The 23,128-nt window shown below is 47.8% G+C and overlaps 1 protein-coding gene across 1 annotated transcript in view; it reads left to right on the forward strand.

Annotated features, from left to right (window-relative positions):
- LOC309556304 (serine/threonine-protein kinase 31-like) overlaps positions 1-23,128 on the forward strand; it is a 417,430-nt gene that overhangs the window by 68,651 nt on the left and 325,651 nt on the right. The window contains exon 3 of the mRNA XM_082258745.1: positions 22,899-23,058. Coding sequence (XP_082114871.1) covers positions 22,899-23,058 — 160 coding nt within the window. The remainder of the gene's footprint in view (positions 1-22,898; positions 23,059-23,128) is intronic.

Below are 23,128 nucleotides of genomic sequence, written 5' to 3' on the forward strand. Positions count from 1 at the left end.
AAGGAGACTTTTTGGCCTCCATCAATATTAAGGACGCATATCTACACATCCCTATTAATGCTGGGCACCAGTGTTTTCTTTGCTTTGCTGTAGGAGAGGAGCATTATCAATTTGTGGCGTTACCCTTTAGTCTCGTTTCTGCTCCCAGGGTCTTTACCAAAGTGTTGGCTCAGGTATTGTCATTACTACGACAATGGGGGATTGCAGGTACTGGGGTTCCTGGATGATCTCTTGAGAGCAGACTCTGTCCTGTTGGGCGACTTGGCAATTACTGTGCGGACTCTGCAAGTGTTCGGTTGGAACATCAATTTCAAAAAATCTGCTCTGGTACCATCTTCAAAACTGGATTTTCTAGGCCTGACTCTAGACTTTAGCTTTGGCAAGGGTGTTTTTTCCCCCCGGAAAAGCTGCAAAAGTTACAGAGGGCGAATTGTTTGCTGTTACCCAGCAACCTGTTCTCTCTGCGGACTTGCATGCTAGCCTTGGGTTTGATGGTGTCCACTTTCGAGGCGGTTTGTTCAGTTTCACACGAGACCCTTACAAAGAGAAATTCTTGTCAAGTGGAACAAAGATCCAAAATCCTTGGACACTATGATTGGGTTGAGTCACAGCACGAGGAGCGCTCTTCTGTGGTGGCTTTGCTCCTTCCTCCCATTGTATTGGACCGTGGTTACTACGGATGCCAGCCTGTCCAGCTGGGGAGGGGTGCTTGGGAAGCTGTGTGTGCAGGGGTCCTGGATTGTGGAGAGGTCCAGACTACTTATCAATATTCTAGAACTCAGAGCGATAAAGCTTTGCCTGAGTCACTGGATAAATCGTCTTCAGGGTTGTCCAGTTTGAAGTAAGCCAAGGCCATAGCATTGCCTGATTAATTTCAATCATCAAGGGGCATCAAGAGTGTCTTGGCGGCCTGGGAGGCTTCCGAGATCCTGAAATGGGCAGAAATTTTTATTCCAGCTATTTCCGCCGTGCATATCCCGGAGGTGGAGAACTGGCAGGCGGATTACTGGAGTCGTCAGGTGTTGAATCAGGGGGAATGGTCTCTGCACCAGGAGGTGCACTGGGGGACAACCAACGTCGACCTGTTAGCCTCTTGTCTCAACAAGATAATACAGAGGTTTGTAACCAGGCCTCGGGATCCTCTGGCCGACGCTACAGATGCACTGTTATTTTTTTTTGCAAAGAAAAGAAGGTTGGGACTTTACTTGAGAGACATAGATGGGTCGGCAGGGAAAATGTCAGCAACCTTTGATACATGTGAATAAAACATACATGGCAGATCAAAAATGAGAACATCAAATAATACAATACAGATAAACACTCCCCAAATACAATGAATGATGTCCGACAAAGCTAATTTCCAATAATATAGAGTTATAAACATATGCAGGATAAAACAGAACTTGAAGTTCCAAGTAATGGAGTAATTCAATATTTTACAAACATTTACTCAACACGTTTCGTGCACCCAAATCGCCACTTCGTCAGGAGTAGATGTGTGTATTCAAGTAATCTATAAAAAAAATGGGAAAAAACCATGGAGGAAAATAGAGAACACCTGGTGATATGGAAGCAGGTAATAAAAATATTTGCACACCTCATCTTTTCAACCACAATACCTTTTTACTTTTATACACCTGTACTATATATATATATATATATACTTAATTTTTACATATATACTCCTCTTACAAATATATGTATACGCTGCGTACCAAGACTAGCGTGGCTGTTGAAAGCCAGGTATTGAAGGACAGGGGTCTTTCTGACTCGGTGATTCCTACACTGTTGTAGGCTAGAAAATCTACCTCCAGGAAGATCTATCATTGTACGTGGAAACGTATATCTCATGGTGTGAATCGCTAATGGTGCATCCTCGCCTTTTTTCGGTGGCTAGGTTTTTGACCTTTCTCCATAGCGGGGTTGAACAGCGGTTGGCCTTGGGTACTATTAAAGGCCAAGTGTCGGCTTTTCTGTGTTTTTCCAACGCCCTTTTAGCTATGCATGCTTTGATTCGCACTTTTATTCAAAGGGTTCGCCATATGGCGCCTCCGAAAGGATCCCTGTTTTCTCCGTGGCATCTTAACTTGGTACTGTCTGTTCTTCAAAAACCTCCCTTTGAGAACATTGGCGAGATTCTAGAGCTGCACGATTAATCGTATGAAAATCGCGATCTCGATTCATCCCCCCTGACGATCTAAACCTGACATATTCTCGATTCTTTGCATAGCTGAGGGAGCAGAGAAAACAGCTGTGGAAAACTCCCAGTAACTATAAACAAAATGATTACATTGTATCTTTCCTCCCTCAAACGCCTATCAGCAAAGTCTCCCAGTAACTATAAACAAAATGATTACATTGTATCTTTTCCATCCCTCTGCCAGGGAGAAAGGAAGTTTAACCTCTTAAAGCGGAGTTCCAGCCATTTACTCACCTGTCCAACGGTCCAGCGATGCAGCCGCCGGAAGCCTCGATCCTCTCCCTCGGCGTCGGCATCACTGCTGTGGGCACCCGGCTGTTACAGTTTGCGGCTTCACAGCCGGGTACCCACTGCGCATGCGCGAGTCGCGCTGCGCGCCGTGATTGGCCGGCAATCTTCTGGGACCTCTGACGTGTTTCTTAGAAGATTGCAGGGAGGGAGGGGGAGAGGAGAATTTCCGCTCAGGGCGCCGCGGCGCTCCGAGCGGAAGTGGGAGCGGGTACCTGTCAAAACTAGGTACCCGCTCCCCCCCCCCAAAAAATGACATGCCAAATGTGGCATGTCGGGGGGTCAGGACTCCCTAAAGCGGAAGTTCCACTTTTGGGTGGAACTCCGCTTTAAAGACTAGACCTTTTTATGACACTTGTTGCTTGCAAGTTTAAAATCATCTTTTTTTTGCTAGAAAAGTACTTAGAACCCCCAAACATTTTATATATTTTTTTAGCAGAGACCCTACAGAATAAAATGGCGATTGTTGTAATATTTTATGTCACACTGTATTTGCTCAGCAGTCTTTCAAACGCAATTAATAAACTTTAATGAATAAAAAAAAAACGTAACAGTAAAGTTATCCCAATTTTTTTTGTTACACAGAGAATCGTGATCTTTATTCCAAGCTAAAAAATCGTGATTCTCATTTTGGCCAGAATCGTGCAGCTCTACGAGATTCCTCTGCTTACACTGTCACAGAAGGTAGTCTTTTTGGTGGCTATTACCTCTGCTTGCAGAGTATCTGAATTGGCGGCGCTATCCTGCTGTTCACCTTATCTGGTGGTCCACAGAGATAAAGTGGTACTTGACCTAATCAGTCGTTTCTTCCTAAGGTGGTTTCTGATTTCCATTTGAATGAAGACATTGTGCTGTATTCACTCTGTCCTAAGCTCATGCATCCCAAGGAAACTGCCTTGCATTCTTTGGAAGTGGTTCAGGCAATTATGGTTTACCTGGTGGCTACTGAATCTTTTAGGAAATCAGAATCTTTTTGTGCTCATGAAAGGTCCTCAAAAGGGATTGGCTGCGCCTGCCGCGACCATATCCAGATATATCAGGCAGATGGTGGTACAGGCTTATTCACTGAGGGGTCAGGTTCCACCTTTCCCTGTGAAAGCGCATTCTACTAGAGTGCTGAGTGCCTCTTGGGCTTTTCGCCATCATGAGTCAGTAATGCATCTGTGCACACATTCACAAAATTCTACAAAGTAGATGTGTTGGCATCCTCGGATGCTTCTTTTGGCCCATTTTGCAGGCTGCTGTTTAAAAGAGAAAATATTCTCTTTGAGGGTGTATGTGTTCTAGGTGAGCTCCAGTTGTTCCTTGTTGAGCTCCATGTTCACTGGTTGGCTAAGTTTAGCCTTTGGGGAATTACGTTCTTTTCTGCATTGTTTTCCCACCCCTCATGCAAATACTGCTTTGGGACGTCCCAATGGTCAAGAAGAATATGGGGCTGCGTCTGTCAATGAACGATGGAGAAAACTGGATTTTTGACTTACCATAAAATTATTTTCTCTGGAGTTCTTTTTCTGATTGGAATGGAGTTTTTTTTCTAAACACTGCTTGCAACAAAACTGAATCCTATAGCAGAGTGAGTGGGTGTATGCCTGCAGGTACTGCCCCATAGGTGTGGTAAAGGTTTTTTCTGCCTAGTGTCCTACTCCTGTAGGGGAGGAGCATAACCCAATGGTCAAGAACAATATGGAGCTGCATCTGTCAATGAACTTCAGAGAAAAGGATTTTGCGGTAAGTCGAAAATCCAGCTTGTTAGGTAAACTCATTCAATGAATCCAAGCTCTGCAAGCTGCGATAACATGCACTGCATTGATGCTTTCACACAATTTCACACCAACTACCAGCAAGAAATAGTTTTAAATTTAAAGAGCACCTTTAATTTTAGATCAATCATGGCAGCGCCAGTTAGCAGGCATCCACTCATGTGCTACTGCCACATCCCTCACCTTGTTGCTGCCACATCACCATCCAGCCCATTAAAGTGAATGGGACTGTTGGTGAGTCAACAGTAGGTCAGAGGAGCAGCCGCTGCGTGACAGATGACAGTTGCTTTTTAAAAATTATGATTTAAATTTACTTGATTTCAATGAAGTCCACCCTAAAGGCCACAGTGCTCATTGGGATCTTCAATGCTGCAGGCGTTTTTCTGTACCCTTTCCCAGATCTGTACCGCGATACAATATCTCGGAGGTCTATAGAAAATTTTTTGGACTTTGTCTTGGATTGTGCTCTGACATGCACTGTTAACTGTGGGACCTTATATAGACCGGTGTGTGGCTTTCCAAATCATGTCCTGTCAACTGAATTTACCACAGGTGGACTCAATAAAGTTGTAGAAACACCTCAAAGATGATCAGTGGAAACAGGATGCACCTGAGCTCAATTTTGAGTGTCATGGAAAAGGCTGTGGATAATTATGTACATGCAATTTTTTTTCCGTTTTTTATTTTTTTTTATTTTTAATAATTTGCAAAGATTTCAAACAAACTTCTTTAACATTGTCATTATGGGGTATTTGTAGAATTTCTAGGTAAATAATGAAATTAATCTATTTTGGAATTGGGTCTGTAACCTAAAAATGTGGAAAAAGTAAAGCGCTGGGACTCCTTTTCCGGATGCACTGTTCCTATATGACAGATGGCTATGATCGCTATGGAACAACCTGAGATCCCAGAAAAAGCCGACTTCCAAATCCTGAGAACCAAGTAGGTGTGAATAAGTCCTCAGATGGCCAGCCAGCCGCAGGACATATGGATCATGAACCAGATAAGAGCTGCATAATAGTACTCAGACTAAGAACTAACTGTAGCAAGTCTAAGTGTAACTCAAAGCAAGAAGTTCACAATGTAGCAGATTTTAGCAGATGAATAATTATGATTATGTGTACAAAGTTAAATATACAAGGATAGCATATGCTAGCAAGTATGAAGTCCAGCAATTCACAACATAAAATAATATGCTTTGATGTAAGATCCTTTAGAAACGAAAATCCTGACATGTCAGGGCTTGCAGATATGCAGTGAAGTAAAGATATTCATTATCCCTTGCGTGCAAAGAATATGTGAGGATCCTGATTAGCCAAAGCTGGCAATTAAGCAGTTAAATGGAGACAGTCTATATCCCTGACTTGCAATGGAAATCCTCTAAACATGACAATCACCAGGTATCTGCAGCTATGTGAGCATTAGATTATCGAACAATTCCTGTGCTTAAGTCCCGATAACTTAGGAATACCACATAAAAAGGGCTAGGATGCATGTAAGCCCAAACAATCGCTGCGATTACTCACATAACCTGGTCAGTCCATCAGACGTCCTTCACACTTGGTCTCATAGGTAGTTCAGGGTGAAGGTTGTCTACGTCTGTGGACTCTTGAGACTGAGTGTTGGATAACCTGGAGAGTGCTCTCTGTTTGCTGTCCTTATTTGCCTTACACAGCCTTAGGGTTCTGTGACCATTTCCCCTACCGTGTTTCCCCGAAAAGAAGACTCAGTCTAATATTAATTTTGACACCACTTGACAAAGTAGGGCTTATTTTCGGGGTATATCTTAACATATAATGTGCTGTCTTCTCTCCCCCTCTCCCTCCCTTCCTGTCCAGAATCCCCTGTGTGAACTGAGTAAAAGTGTTTGTAAGGGGGCGTGTCCAAGATGGCGACTGGAGCGGCCGCATCTCTCTGAGCTCTGCCGGGCCACAAGCATATTTCCTGCCTTTAGCAACTTTCTGGGCCGCCACAGTCTCCTCGGACATATAGATGAGATGCAGATCCTCTGGTCCACACGCTGGTAAGAGGAAACGGCTGCACTTCCCGCCGATTGAAGAGGAATCGGCGGCGGCTTTGACTCTTTCAAGTGGAGACCCGCACCGGGTGGCACTCACACATGGCCTCACAGACGGAACCTGTGGAGGCAGAGGCCTCCTCACAGCCAGGTTTGGGGGGATGTAATGGCGGCCATAGCAGGGTGTCAGGCTGCACTCACGGATCAGATTGAGCCTTTACAACTGGACGTAAGCCTCCTAAGACAGGACAACAACCAGCTCCGTTCTAGGGTGACAGAGGTGGAGCAAGAAAGTCAGTCAGACGGAGGACACTATGCTGGAACACAGCACTGACATTCTCTCCTTGCGGACCAGGATGAAGGCTCTGCGAGTAGAAAAGACAAAAAAGAAAGAGGGGCGCACCGACCTAGTGCATTACCATAAAACTATTTTTCTCTTACGTCCTCCGACAGTCGCCGCCCACTCACAAGTCTTCACCAATGGGTATTGACCTTTGCTCTGCAGGAGTAGCTAGGCACAAGATTTGTTAATAACAAAAGCTTTTAGCATAGACACACCCCTAGGGGCTGTCCCACTAGTCAATACCTCCCTGCACCAGCATTCCCAACTCAGTTTGATCTTGCCTAGCTTAGGAGTAGCAGGCTTTCCTGTGCTGGGGCTTCAGTCTCAGCCTTCTACCCTTTCTTGATTTTATTTCATGTATTTTCTCTTTACTTTACTAGCTGTTATTTTGTCAGCTCTTAGGGATCTTCGGATGAAGATGTGTCATTGCGGAGCTGGGTCTCGGACTGGCCGCCCTGGATCCCAGGGCTGAGGGCCAGATGGATCCCCAGCCTGCCATCAAACGCTTCAGCTACGGTTCACCCTGGCGCCATGAACGACCCATCCCTGTTGGCTACCTCACTGGACGCCATTCTGCGGTCTCGTGCTGCGGTCCGTTGCGTCCTGGCTGCGGCACTCCCTGTCATTCCAGATAGCGGTTTGTCGCCTGGAGACGGCTCCCCACGCCATCCGGTACGGTAAGCACCTTCTGTGTGGGGACCATCTGTCTGAGGTGTCAGTCTGTGGCTGTGTGTAACCCCCCCATGTCTGTTAGGTGCGGGCTCCCTGATAGATCCCTGTTGGGGGTTAGCATGCCTTATGGGCTGCGGGGGGGGGGGACTCTCCCCGCTCTGCAAGGGAGCGATATGTGTGCAGACATGGGCGGCGGCCGCTATTGCGGTCCGCCATTATTTTGTACAGTGGGCGGCCAGTTTCTCTGGGCCTGGTGCAGCGCTGTTTTTGGCGCCTTTCGGCGCCATTTTTGCGTGGACATGCGCGCTCGTTCTAGTCGGGCACATGTCGGCGGCCATGCTGCTGTAGCCTCTTTCCCTTATGCCGAGCAGCCATTTTGCCGTAGCCTCATAGGCTTTATAAGTTCAGCCGGTTCTTGCATCACTTCCTCTTTCTCTGGAACAGTGATCGGTGGCAGCAGCCTGTTGTGCTCTCTCCAGGTTTTTTCCTCCATTGTACTGTCCTTCCTAACTCTGTGTTCTCTGTCCCTGTGGGGTCGGTGCATACAGTTAGTATACGGTGGGCTGCGCTCGCCGTAGTGTTAAAGGGCCAGTACCTATTTCTCTCATTACTGTTTGGGAATATGGATTCTCAGGATAGCAAGTTTCCCCCCGCCCTGGTGGGGGACCAGGGGGCTGCTTCACCCCCTGAGGGGGCTGATCTGGCCACTGTAGTGGCATCCTTAGTGTCTCAGATGCATGTGCTGATGGCTGAACGATCAGCTAAGAGGGCCAGGTTATCCATTTCCTCTGATTCAGAGGGCGATGTGGCTGCTGTGGCTGGCGTTCCCTTCCCAGGGTCTCGCTCATCTCTGGACCTTATGGGGTCTGAGGGGGAGGCGGAGGTGGAGGGGGTTGATACTTCTCCCCCTGGCTCGCCTGAAGAGCTTACACTCATGGATGAGCTGATTGCCTCCATTAAGAAGACACTGCACCTGGAGGGTGAGCCCACTCCTCCTTCTAGGGTGTCCTCTTTTGGGGCACACAGAACCCGCAAATCAGCGCAGGTTTTTCCCTGCCCTGCGGAGTTTCATCACACGGTTAATGAACAGTGGCGCAACTTAAAGAAGCCCTTTACAGTGCCTAATAAGTTTAAACTGCTTTATCCATTCGCGCCCTCCACCGACAAGCGTAGGTGTGTGGCGCCCCAGGTGGATCATGCTGTAGCCGTTTTGAACAAGGCTACCCTGGTTCCTACTGAGGATACTCCGGTTTTCCGGGACCCTACGGACAGGAGGTTGGAGTCTCTTGCCCGTCATGCATACATGGTTACTGGCTCTATGCTCAAGCCTATTTTTGCTTCAGTTATGGCGGCCCAAGCGATGGCAGATTGGACAAAGGTGCTTAGACGCACCCTGGTGGCTGATTCGGCTCCGCCGACCACGCTGGCTATGGTGGATCAGATCCATCAGGGAGTCATGTACTTGTGTGATGCGGACCTGAATTTGGCCCCTTTGGCTGTACGCCTGTCTAGTGTTGCGGTGCTCAACCGTCGTCTGATCTGGCTGAAGAGTTGGTCGGCCGACCAATCATCTCGCAAGACGGTGGCGGACTTTCCTTATGCTGGTTCTCGCCTTTTCGGCGAAGCTTTGGATACTCTGGTGAAAGGTGTTACTGGGGGCAAGAGTACGCTCTTGCCACAGAATCCCAAGAACAAGTCCTTCCGTGGCAAGCAGAACTCCTCGTTTAGGCCCTCTCATGGGTCCTTTCGTGCCTTTCGGTCACAATCCAAGGGCAAGCCCTTCAAAGGCCAGGGCTCACAGAAGAAGCCGTGGACAGGCAAGCAGAAGTCCGGTCAGGTCGGTTCTGCAACCCATTCCACTTCCGCCTGAAGGGACGCCCTCACCCGCTTCTGGGGTGGGGGGACGTTTGCGCGGTTTCCTCCAACCTTGGCTGGTCCGCATCCAGGACAGATGGGTTCAGGAAATCGTTCGATCGGGTTACAAGATCAAATTCCTTTCTCGGCCGGCGGGCAGATTTTTTCCCTCAAATCTTCAGCTGTCTCCGGAGCGCTTGCAGGATCTGCGCCTGGTGCTACAGGACCTGCGGGCCCAGGGGGTGGTGGTTCCGGTGCCTCACCGGGACAGATTCCGGGGGTTTTACTCCAATCTGTTCACTGTGCCCAGAAAGGAGGGCAAGGTGCGTCCGATTCTGGACTTGAGCTTTGAACCGCTTCGTGCGTGTTCGGAAGTTCCGCATGGAATCCCTACGCTCAGTGGTGGCTGCCCTGAGTCCGGGGGAGTTCATGGCTTCCATCGATTTGAAGGATGCGTACCTACACATCCCCATTTTCGAGGGTCACCAAAGGTACCTTTGATTCGCCATTGCGGAGGACCACTACCAGTTCGTGGCGTTACCTTTCGGTCTCGCTTCGGCTCCGCGGGTTTTTACCAAGGTGCTGGCGCTGGTCCTGGCCCTGTTGCGGGCACAGGGCATTGCGGTCTTGGGGTATCTGGACGATCTCCTGATAAGGTCGAATGCCAGCCAGAGCCTGTTGACCGACCTGTCCACCACGATGCAGGCGCTGCAGGAGTTTGGTTGGACCATAAACATTCCGAAGTCGACTGTGTCCTTCGGTTTGCCTTCCCTATCTGGGGATGATTCTGGACTCTGTCCTAGCAAAGGTTTTCCTACCGAAAGACAAGCTCCGGACGCTTCAGGACGTGGTCAGGTCCCTCAGGGACAACCAAAACTCGTCTCTCCGGACAGGCATGAGATGTCTGGGGTTGATGGTCTCGGCTTTCGAGGCGATCCCCTTTGCCCAGATTCACACGCGGGATCTCCAGGCGGAGATTCTTGCCAAGTGGGATGGGCGACCGCAGTCCTTGGATCTGCGGGTCTCGTTGAGCCGTCACACCAGACAGAGTCTTCTGTGGTGGCTCCAGTCCCCGGCGGTGTCGGGTGGCAAGTCTTTTCGTCCATGGCTGTGGACGGTGGTCACCACGGATGCCAGCCTGTCGGCTGGGGTGGTGTCCTGGGCACTCTGTCCGCCCAGGGGGTGTGGTCAGAGGAGGAAGCCTCCCTTCCGATCAACATTCTGGAATTGAGAGCGATAAAGCTTTGCCTTCTAAGATGGTCGGAACGGCTTCAGGGCCGCCCGGTTCGGGTTCAGACGGACATTGCCACCGCGGTGGCTTACATCAACCATCAAGGGGGCACCAGGAGTGCCCGAGCGGCTCGGGAAGTGGCCGACATTCTGACTTGGGCACGTCCCGGCGATATCGGCAGTTCACATACCGGGGGTGGAGAACTGGCAGGCGGATTATCTGAGCCGCCAGACCCTGGACCAGGGGGAATGGTCCCTTCACCCGGATGTCTTCCAGATGTTGTGCGCAAAGTGGGGTTCACCAGATGTGGACCTGTTCGCGTCTCGTCTAAACAACAAGGTGGAAAGATTCGTGGCAGGAACGCGCGATCCTCGGGCGGACGCCTCAGACGCGTTGGTGGCGCCCTGGCATCAGTATCGTCTGATGTATGCCTTTCCCCCGATTCAGTTGCTGTCCAGGCTCCTTCGCAGGTTAGCCTCGGTGATACGGTGATTCTGGTGGCACCGGACTGGCCTCGCCGATCCTGGTACGCAGACCTCGTCAATCTGGCAGTCGAACCTCCGTGGCGCCTGCCACTTCGGGAAGACCTTCTGTCTCAAGGGCCGACATTCCATCTTGCTTTACAGTCGCTGGCTTTAACGGCCAGGCTGTTGAAGGCCAGGTCCTGAAGGATAGGGGTCTCTCCCCTGAGGTCATTCCAACCCTGATCAAGGCTAGAAAAGCCTCTTCAGGGAAGATTTACTACCGTACTTGGAAAGCATACTTTGCCTGGTGTGGGTCCAGGGGGTATTCCCCTCGCTCATACTCGGTGTCGAGAGTGTTGGCTTTCCTCCAAACTGGAGTGGACCAGCGTTTGGCGCTGGCCACGATTTAAGGGCCAGATTTCTGCGCCGTTCTTTTTCAACGCCCTGTGGCGTCAAACTCGTTGATTCGCACCTTTGTTCAAGGGGTGCGCCATTTGGCCCCTCCACGGAGGGAGCCTTTGCCTCCGTGGGACTTGAATCTGGTTCTGTCCACGTTGCAACATGCTCCCTTTGAAAAGATCAGGGAGATCTCGTTGCCTCTGTTGTCCAAAAAGGTGGCTTTTTTGGTGGCGATCACTTTGGCTCGCAGGGTGTCGGAGCTGGCGGCTTTGTCCTGCAGCTCTCCCTACTTGGTACTTCACAAGGATAAGGTGGTTTTGCGACCTAACCCGTCCTTTCTGCCGAAAGTGATCTCGGATTTTCACCTTAATGAAGAAATTGTTTTGCCTTCGCTCTGCGCAAAGCCGAAACATCCTAAGGAGGTTGCCTTACAGTCCTTGGATGTTGTCCGGGCGATCAGGGTTTACCTGTCGTCCACTAAGCCTTTTCGCAAGTCGGATTCCCTCTTTGTCCTTCCTGAGGGACCTCGGAAGGGCATGGCGGCGTCGGCTGTGACTATCGCCAAATGGATTAGACAAACCATTGTGCAGGCCTATGCCTTGAAGGAGAGGGTTCCTCCCTTCCCTGTGAAAGCGCACTCTACCAGGTCTTTGAGTACGTCTTGGGCTTTCCGGCATCAGGCTTCTGTGGCCCAGGTGTGTAAAGCGGCGACTTGGTCGTCCGTTCACACCTTCTCCAAGTTCTATAAGGTGGATGTTCTGGCATCGGCCGATGCCTCCTTTGGCCGTAAGGTTCTCAGTGCGGCAGTGCCTTAGGGTCCCTTGTTTTTAGGGCCCTTGGCTGTTGGGGTGTTTTGCCCCTGGGTTACTTGTTTTTTCTGGGTTGTTGCTCCTGTTGAGCATGTGTTCCTGTTGCCCGGGTGGTTCTCTTACTGTGGTAAGGTTCCTTTCTTTGATGTGGGTACTGCGTTGCTTGATATGCGGCTGCGTCTCCCACCCCTCATGTCTACACTGCTTTGGGACACCCCATTGGTGAAGACTTGTGAGTGGGCGGCGACTGTCGGAGGACAAAAGAGAAAACGGAATTTTTGTAAAATCTTACCATAAAATTCCTTTCTCTGAGTCCTCCGACAGTCGCCGCCCCCGCCCCTCTTTTGGGGTTTTTGTGTATTCTTACTGCTATGCTACCAAACTGAGTTGGGAATGCTGGTGCAGGGAGATATTGACTAGTGGGACAGCCCCTAGGGGTGTGTCTATACTAAAAGCTTTTATTAACAAATCTTGTGCCTAGCTACTCCTGCGGAGCAAAGGTCAATACCCATTGGTGAAGACTTGAGTGGGCGGCGACTGTCGGAGGACTCAGAGAATGGAATTTTACGGTAAGATTTTACAAAAATTCCGTTATTAAAATATTAAAAAGTGTAGAAAGTACTCAAGACTGGTGTGATACAACACACATCAAAATAGCATATACAGTCTCCAAGGTAGCCAGGTCCCAATTGTGACGAATGGACATGCAGATGGTCGCATGGGGCTGCTGTGGCTAGGCTGACGCGTTTCAGGGGCGAGCCCCATTCCTCAGAGCCAGAAAAAATGCTGCTAAATCACAAGCTGAACGGCCGAAGACTAAATGGTAGCTGGCCCCACCTCTTTTAATAAATGGTTTTATGGTAATGCACTAGGTCGGTGCGCCCCTCTTTCTTTTATGTCTTTTCTACTCGCAGAGCCTTCACCCTGGTCCGCAAGTTAGGAGGCTTACGTCCAGTTGTAAAGGCTCAATCTGATCCGTGAGTGCAGCCTGACACCCTGCTATGGCCGCCATTACATCCCCCAAACCTGGCTGTGAGGAGGCCTCTGCCTCCACAGGTTCCGTACACTTTTTAATATTTTAATAAATGGTTTTATGGTAATGCACTAGGTCGGTGCGCCCCTCTTTTTCTGTCTTTTCTACCAGTGGTTCTGGATACCCTTGATCCTGAAGGGGGCAGCAAGACCTAACAGCTCTCTCTACATCTGAGTTTGTATTGCACCTCTTTCTACTCCATCAGACATCACTTGAGCGCAGGAGGTTTTGTTTTACTACTTGAAGGCTCTGCGATACAGGGCTGAGGATGCAGAAAACAGGAATAGGAGGAATAACCTTTGCATTATTGGGCTGCCAGTAGGGTTGGAAGGGGTTAACCCGACACTTTTTGTGGAGGATTTGTTGCGGGATTTACTGCCTGATGCGCGCCTCTCTCCTTATAACACCGTGGAGAGGGCGCACCTCATCCCACCAAAGTCTGGCCCTTCGAACCCTTATCCTTCGGCTTCTCAGTTTTCGGGACCATGATGAGCTACTCAGGGCATCTCGCTCCGCAAGGGAACTGCGCTTTCAGAATACTAAACTGCTAATTGTTCCAGATTACTCGGCTGAGAGGCAAAAGCTTAGAACATTGCCCGACCGCGTGAAAGCACAGTTGCGGGCCTGCAATATCCAATACGGATTTCTATACCCAGCACGCCTGTGAGTCCAGGATGGGGAGACCACCCTCTTCCTCTCATCCCCAAGTGAAACATCAGCCTGGTTTGAGTCCTTGCTTCCTCATGGCTGAAGATGGGGTTGTTAGTCTCCCCTATTTACTACACTTTTATTTCTTTCTCTGGGCCTTTGAAAAGACCCCCTGCCCCTGGTGTGGGGGGTTAAGAATTTTCCCTGGACATGGATGTGGTTGACTGGTTAATGGTTGATCTTTGGCTGACAGCACCTGTTGTGCGCCCTTTACTATGTACTGTTGATTTGTAACAAAGCTTGTGCCCCTGACTTGGTCAGGAGAAACTTCAAACTTTCTTATTCAAGGATGAGAGAATTATTTTACGTTTATATTCTGCCTTGGATTAAACTATTTGCTGGGGGACTTACATGCAGAATAGTTGCTCATATGTCCTCATTTGTTTGGGGTTTCACCCTGAATTCCCCCAGCACCTTTTATGGGCCCTGCGGGGCCTAGGATGCAGAGAGACGGTCCGTTGGCAATGCTTCCCTAGGTGACTGCACGGTCTGGGGAGCAGGTCACTGATTGCACATTTGCCCCCCTTTTGCAGCTAGTATGCTGAACTTGGTTACTGGGATGGAAACCCTACTCGGGTTGAGGGGGATGGGTGGGGTTGTTTTATTTGTAAGTTGGATTAATTTTTATTGCACGACTTTGCTCATTTACACTATTATGTTCACTGAAGGTCTATGGCTATATCTGATTATGCGCTCTGACGGGGTCTGGGGGGATATTGGGAGCTATGTATTTCTCTGATCCCTTTTACAATTTGCTGGTTGGACGCCATGTCTTCTCTTCAAATTCTGTCCTGGAACACTAGGGGAGTGAACTCTCCTGTTAAGATGTCACTGGTGTTCTAGTTAATAAAAACATATTAACCCCAAATCTGTATATTTCAGGAGACCCACTTGGTGGGAGGTCGCACTGCAGTCTTAAGAAACCGTGGGTTGGGCATCATCACTCCACTTACTCTACTTTTGTGAGTGTGCTGGTGCACAAAACGCTCTCATTTGTGCTACTGGATCTTGCCCTCGACCCGACGGCCGCTATGTTATAGTTCATGCTAAGATATGCAGCATGTGATCTGCATTATTGTGGGTTTGTACCTGCCCCCGCTGGCTTCTTTAACTCTGGGAAACAAAATTACAGCCAAGATTGCAGGGTATGGGGCGGATAATGTAGTCCTTATTGTGACTTTACATGGTCACTGACCCGGGTGTGGACAGAATGTCGTCAGGAGGGGCTCAGGGTTTTGGATTGGGGACCTGGGCAGCCACCTATGGCTTCACAGGCGTGTGGAGATGGAGACATTTGAAGTCCAGAGCATATACTTGCAACTCTTCAATGTATAAAACTTTCTCTTAAATTGATCTGGCGTATGTTGGTACGTCTGTCCTCCCTAGGTTCCAGGACTTAAGAATCCTGCCGAGGAGTATCTCAGATCATGCTCCGCTTCTTCGGAGCCTTGCTCGATCGGATGCCCCCTCTGCAACCCTATGGATACGCTCTAGATTTTGAATCTCGGATGCAGAGGTGCAGTTGCGGTTTGGGGAGGCCATGTGGGACTATTGGGCTGTTAAACCTGACTCAGCAGTGGAGACCACTGTCTGGGATGCTTTCAAGGCCTTCACCAGGGGGCATTATCAGATCATCATATCTAGGGTACGTAGGAAGAGGAGGGCTGACTTGACGGGGCAGAGGAAGTGGTTAATACTCAGGCTTTGTTCATCAGGATCGGAGATCCTCTACATTATGCCCAGCTCAGAACCCTAATTGGTGAGGTACTCCGCATCTGCATTTCTCTTACGCAATAGAAGCTTTTGTATCAATCTCAGCGTATTTTTGGACAAGGGGTAAGGAACGGGCGATTATTAGGTTTACAGGGAGCAGACGGGGGTACTACCATTTCCCGCATAATTGATTCAGACGGATCCCTAGTGTCCAACTCAGATGAGATAAATTCCTGTTTTGTTTCCTACTATCAGTCTCTACACCTCACGAACATCCTACACTTCTGGTGAGTTGAGCTCATACTTAGTGCCCATAGACATCCCGACCCTTACGCCGACATATCGTGACAAGTTGGATGCCCCAATTTCAGAGGGGGGAGATACATTCAGCTGAAGTCGCTTCAGTCAGGGAAGGCTCCTGGTCCTGATGGCATTCCGGTGGAGTTCTACAAGACCTATGCAGAGGTTTTGGTCCCGAGACGCCACCGGATGTTGAAGGGGGCCACTTGAGGGGGGTACACTTTCAGGTTCTATGGGGGAGGCTGGAATAGTGGTAATTCCCAAGCCAGGGAAGGAAGGACCCATCTCCTTTGTTCTTCCGATCGTCCAATCTTTCTACTGAAGTTTGACGCCAAGAGTCTAGCGGTTCGGCAGAATAGTTTTATCACTGCCTTGATTCACCCTGATCAGGCGGGATTCATGCCAGGATGGGGAACGGATATTAACATCAAGCGTCTGTATACTCTCATTGCTCTGGTGTAATCTTATGGGGGGGGGGTGGCCTCATTCGACTCGGAGAAGGCTTTTGACTCGGTTGAATGGGAATATCTGTTGGCGTTTTCTCTCTAGTTATGGTTTTGGTCCCCGATTTCTGACCTGGCTACAAATGCGTTATGAAAACCCCCACGGCGAGGGTTCGCACGAACAATACCCTGTAGGACTCCTTTCCCCTGGATCTAAGGGCACGTCAAGGCTGTCCTCTTTCCCCAAGCTTATTTGCCTTGGCTCTGGGGAAAGAGGACAGCCTTAACGTGCCCTTCGATCTTACTGTGGGAAGACTCGGGGGTGAGGGGTATAGTAAACTGACTAGATCGTTTTGACGGGGGGGGGGGGGGAGAAAATAGTGGAGGAGAAAATATTCCTATATGCGGACAAAACTTTGTTGTATCTGGCAGATGCAGCTATGTCTCTCCGCTCCGTCCTGGCTCTGATCAATTCAGCCGTTACTGTGGCATCCGTATTAATTGGGATAAATGGGTTTTGTTCCAGCTGCATCCCTCTGTTCCTTGGATTGACACGGGTACTTCGCTGAAGTTGGTGGACGAATTTGTCTATCTGGGGATCAGAGTGGTCGGTGGACTGAGAGACTATCTGGCGCAGGATGCAGACCCTATGCTCTGTCATCTCACCAACCGGTGTACTGCGTGGCGTTCACTCCCGCGAACGCCAGTGGGCAGGATTAATTTGTTGAAAATGGTCTATTTGCCTAAATTCCTGCACTTCTTCTGAAACACTTCGATCTGTATCCCCAAATCCTTTTTTGCTCGGCTAGAGGGGAGTGGTGGTTGGCTTTATCTTTGCTGGGAGACCCCCGAGGGTCACCAAGCGCATCCTGTACCTACCATTGTCTGGAGATGGCCTGGCGCTCCCGAATTTTTGTAACTTGCTACTAGACAGCAGTCTTGGTTACTGTGCAGTGGTGGTTTTCCCAGCCTAGACAGAATCCTGCTGTCACACTGGAGGCGACGATTATGGGGTCCTATGCTGCGTTGAGCAATGTGATCCATAAGGGACACAGAGCGCATACGGATCTGGCAGTGCGCAAGGGCAATTTACAGGAAGCCTTTCAATTTTTCCCCGCACCCGCCTTTATGGAACAACCCCCTACTCCCCCCATTTGAGTTTTATGTCCAGGACCCCTCGGCGTGGGTCAGACGGGAAATTACTACGACGAGATATGAGATGGGAGGCTGTTGCAGTTTCTAGATCTCAAGCATTCCTATCGGCTTCCCGGATCATTTGAGTTCAGGTTTTGGCAGTTGAGGCATGCTATTGGGGCCCAATTCCCGGCTTCTTATCTCCAGAGTGCTTAACAAACCACTGTTTACCCTTTACCTGTAACAAGCAAAAGTAGGGGGTGAAGGGAAAAACACCGCTCCAAGGCTGTCCGCAAACAGAAAACCCAGAAAAGGCTGTAGTAATCCTATGGCTGGGTGCTCACTAAGGTCCGTGGCCCGGAAAGTCCAAGTGTAAGAAAAGAGATGTTGCACTTCCAACAATAAGGAAAACGTATTTATTGAAGAATAGGTGGTCTGACACTATACATACAGGACAACACACCGATCAGCAGACGCGTTTCACACACAGTGCTTAATCTACCCTTTACGTGTACCTGACTGTAGCTCACGGCACTAAACTGACTAGATCGTTTTGACAGGGGGAGGGAGGACCTTCCTGAACTTGGGAGGATTGTGTTGCTGCTTTTATTCCCTCCATGATACCCCTGCTATAGATGATGATTTTGAATCTGATATATATGACTTTTTTTTATATTTTAATGACTTTTTGTAATGTACACATGCTTTTATGAATGCAGCGTCATTTTGATACTGTTAGCTACTGCTGTACCGCCCTCACAAAAGCGATCCACTGTGAATCTTTTTTCAGGTTGTGTTAAGCAATACTGCACGTTTGAAAGATGCCTAAGATAGATCGCCCTTGTTTTCATTATCCATTTCCCGTCCGCCCTATTACAAAATGACAGCGGGAATGTGGTTGAGTTATTCCGAACCCGACGTCATATGATGGCGGTCAGGAAAAGCAGCTGCTGCATGCTCCCAAGTGCGCGCATCGCGGCGATCGGGCATGTAATGTGTCCCTCGGACACAGCGAATACCCGATCAGAGTAAACAGCCAATAAAATTGGCTGTTTACCACGTGATCGGCTGTGTCCAATCAAAGCCGGTCACAATCAAAACACAGGAGCCGTTACTACTGATCTGAGCTCTTCTCCTGTCACACACCGATCGTGTGAGGAGAAGAGAGCAGATCTGTCAACAGTGAGTGAAAGTTCTTGATTTTTACAGTACCCAGTGCACTACACAGCCCCCCCCCCCCCCAATAAAGAGAACCTGTCACCTTGTGTCACAGCCCATCTGTCACATCTGGATCTGTCACCACATCTGGATCTGTCAGCACATCTGGATCTATCAGCACATCTGGATCTGTCAGCACACCCAACAGCCCGCCAGTACCCACCAGTACCATTAGTACCGCCAGTACCCACCAGTACTATCAGTACCGCCAGTACCCACCACTACTATCAGTACTATCAGTACCGCCAGTACCCATCAGTACCGCCAGTATGACCAAAAGGTTTTTTACAGCAAAGGAGGAATGTGAAATTCTAGCCATGTCTGATGATGAGAGCACCGGGGAGCTCGCATCATCTGATACTGGTTCGGAATACGAGCCAGTAGAGGATAGTGGATCGGACCTTGAATCTGAGAAGGAAACAGTCCCTCCTCCTAAAAGGATAAGGAGAATTAGGAGAATAAGCCCAGAAGACCTTCCAACAACCAGCAGCACCAACACCGCTGCAGCTAGACCCCAAGAAGAGGAGCCCAGTACCAGCACTGGAATAACAAGTGCAACCCAAAGAAGCCGGGCCTAAACCCACCTTCCCGATGCCCTGGCAAACCCTGCATGGTTGCCCGCCAGCTCAGGATCAACTATTATCCCCCTTTCACCGCACAGCCAGGTGTGCAGCCCAACACTTCCAATTTTTCCCTATTAGATTATTTTTATTTGTTTTTTCCCCAAGATTTGCTGCAGTATATGGTGGACCAGACAAACCTTTACGCAGATCAATTTATTGTCTCCAGCCCCAATTCTTTCTACGCCCGTACGTTCAATTGGAGCCGTCTTACAGTGGATGAATTTAAAGTATTTTTGGGCCTTTCACTCAATATGGAGCTTTCTAAGAAGAATGAAATCCGTGCTTACTGGTCCTGCCACCCCATCCACCACATGCATCTTTTTTCCTCTGTCATGTCCAGGTCACGGTATGTCATGATCAGGCGCTTCCTCCATTTCAATGACAATTCACAGTGCCCTCCCCGTGCTCATCCCAACTACGACAAACTATATAAATTGCGCCCCCTAATAAATTATTTTTTACAAAAATTTGCGGAAGTGTATGTCCCAGACGAAAACATCTGTGTGGATGAATCCCTTATTCATTATACTGGCTGGCTGCACTTCAAGCAATACATCCCAAATAAGAGAGCCAGGTATGGGGTGAAAATGAACAAACTATGCGAGAGAGCCACTGGGTATGTCTATGCCTTTCGTGTGCATGAAGGCAAAGACTCCTAGCTCCAGCCCCCCGAATGTCCATCATACATTGGAACCAGTGGGAAAAATGTCTGGGACCTGGCATATACCCCCTGTTCAAAAAAGGATACCATTTTTATGTAGACAATTATTACACCAGCCTGCCCCTTTTTCGTCACCTGTACCTTTATAAAAACCCTGGCCTGTGGTACCAGCAGAAAAAATAGGAAGGGATTCCTACAAGATTTGGTCCAAAAAAATGTTCAACCGTGGGAAACCGCATTTATGAGGAATGAGGAAGTGTTGGCCATGAAGTGGAGGGACAAGAAAGATGTTTACATCTTGTCCACCATCCACAATGACACCTTGGTGGAGATTTCCAGAAGACGTGGCCCCATTACAAAGCCTGAATGTGTCCACAAATATAATCTGTTCATGGGGGGGGGGGGTGTATTTAAATGACCAGATGCTGCAACCCTACATATCAACCCCAAAGTCCCGTAACTGGTATAAAAAAGTTGCATTTTTTTTTCATATGGCCATGTACAGTTCCTTTGTCTGCCATTAAAAAACACCAGGAAACCAACACATCACCTACCTCAAGTACATTGAAGACATCATCACTGCCCTAATATACCAACAAGGACCGGCTCCAGCAAACATTTGCTCTGATTGTGTGAGTAGACTTCACGAGCTACATTTTCCCTATAACATTCCCCCCACAGAATCGGGAAGAAGGCGCCAAAAGAGATGTCGTGTGTGCAGCAGAAATGGAATTTGAAGAGACACTAGCTGGCCTATGCATTGGAGATTGCTTCAAAATTTACCATACAGCTATAATATTTTAGATCCCCTTATTTTGAAGACTGCCATTTCCCATTTTGAAATACCTGTCCAGATAATTTGCCTGCTACCATGTTTCTACGGTACCTGACCCTGGCCTGTTTACCGACGATGCCTTTGCCTGCCGTTTAAAACCACGTTTCTGACATCCACGTGCACCGACCTCAGCCTGTTTACCGATTATGCCTTTGCCTGCCGTTTTAAACCAAGTTTCTGACTTCCAAGTGTACCAACCCGGCCTGCTAATCAACCACGCTTTTTGCCTGCCACTTGGACTGATCTTTTGTCCTTCTACTTCAGTAGACAGGGGTCTCACACATATGTGAGAGGCTTCAGAATAGAGTTCGGACTATAGAAAAAACGTTTTTGATTTTCTGTGTAACCAGTACAGGGTCTGGAGTCCGGAGGCTTCAAAGAGATTTGGGTGGGAGAAGCCTTTACCCCTGTCCCCATTCTTTCCTGACAGAGGCCTAAGCTTGATGGTCCTTCCTGCTGCCTGGATCAATATTTTGGCTGTACTGAACATATCGCTGCATATAATGACCCAGGACTTTATAGACCACATCTCTGCCTGCTACCTGGACCAACGCTTGGCTGTGCTGACACTATCCCTGCTTGCTGCCTGTAATGCCTATGGACAGTATTCCTGCTTGCTGCCTGTAATGACTATGGACAGTATTCCTGCCTGCTGCCTGTTCAGTTGCTTTTGCTGTCACGGACCACATCCCTGCCTTCTACCTGGATGCTCTCGTCTGTGGACCACTACTAAAACCACAGGTAATCTTTTGTTTACCCTTTGTTCAGCAGAATATATTTCGGGTTGTAATTAGTATGTACATGCTATGTGTTAGAAATATGAAAGGCTTTCAAAAATGTAATAGGTTGTCATGAAATTAGATGTAAAATGCATGCTCCTAGAACGTCTGAAGGTGTCTACTTGTATGTTGAGTCTCTTTATGTGGTCAAAGTCTCACACATGTGGTATCGCCATACTCAGGAGGAGTAGCAGAATATATTTTGGGGTGTCATTTTTGCTATGTACATGCTATGTGTTAGAAATATCCTATAAATTGACAACTTTGTGTAAAAAAAAAAAAAAATGGGTTTTCATTTTTTTCCCACATTTTCCAAATACTTTTGGAAAAAAACGACATGTTTAAAAGACTCACAATGCCTCATAGAATATACGTTGGAGTGTTTTCTTTCCAAAATGGGGTCATTTTGTGGGCAATTCCATTGTCTTGGTGCTCTAGGGACTTCAAAAGTGTGATAGGTAGTCAGATAATTGTGTGTAATATATGCTCCTAGAACGCCTGAAGGTGCTCCTTGGATGTTAGGCCTCTATATGTGGCCAGGCTGTGTAAAAGTCTCACACATGTGGTATTGCCATACTCAGGAGGAGTGGTAGAATGTATTTTGGGGTGTCATCTTTGATGTTTACATGCTATGTGTTAGATATAGTTTATAAATTGAGAACTTTGTGGGAAAAAAAAGAAAACATTTTTTTTTCATTTTCCCAAGAATTGTGGGAAAAAATTTAAAACTTCAAAAAACTCACCATGCCTCTTACTTAATACCATGGACTGTCTACTTTCCAAAAAGGGGTCATTTGGGGGGTATTTATACTGTTCTGACATTTTAGGGCCTCAAGAAAGGAGATAGCCCATTAGTACATCAGCTGTGATCAATTTTCAGGAATTGGTACCATAGCTTCTAGATTCAATAACTTTCAAACAGACTAAATAATATACACTAATTTGGGTTATTTTTACCAGAGATAAGTAGCAGTATACATTTTGGTCAAAATGTATGAAGAAAAATACATTTTTTGCAATATTTTTTAATAGTAACTAAAAAAAATTTTTTTTTTCATAATTTTTGCTCTTTTTTTGCTTATTTCACCCAAAAAAAAAAACCCAGTTGTGATCAAATACCACCAAAATAAAGCTCTATTTGTGAAAAAAAATGATAAAATTTTTGTTTGGTTACAGTGTAGCATGACTGAGCAATTTGTCATTCAAAGTGTGAGAGCGCTGAAAGCTGAAAATTGGTCTGGGCAGGAAGGGGGTCTAACTGCCCTGTCTTGAAGTGGTTAAACCTTTTAGCTTGTCATGTTGTATTCTGTTAAAACAAGAAAATTAAGATTTCACTTGCCCTAAACAGCCCTTCTTTGATTTTGTTGCAATTGTTTTCTTGCTGCCTTTATATTAACTGATTTTTCCTTAACAGACGTGATAATGAATGCATGAGTTTAGCTGATGATCTCCTGGAGGCTGTGAAGGTTGTCACTGAGAAACCTCTCTCTGCTCCATTGACTTTAAATAATCTAGAAGAAAATTGGCAAGAGTACCACTTGGCACAGGAAATGATCCAGGCTAGCAATGATGTGGTAGGAGCTTTCTTTCCTTTTGATATATGAACCTGTTTGTAAATATCTTGGGTTTACATTGTGCATTTTG

The sequence above is a fragment of the Pelophylax lessonae genome (genome assembly GCF_965119305.1).
Source record: "Pelophylax lessonae genome assembly, chromosome: 5".
Lineage (NCBI taxonomy): Eukaryota > Metazoa > Chordata > Amphibia > Anura > Ranidae > Pelophylax > Pelophylax lessonae.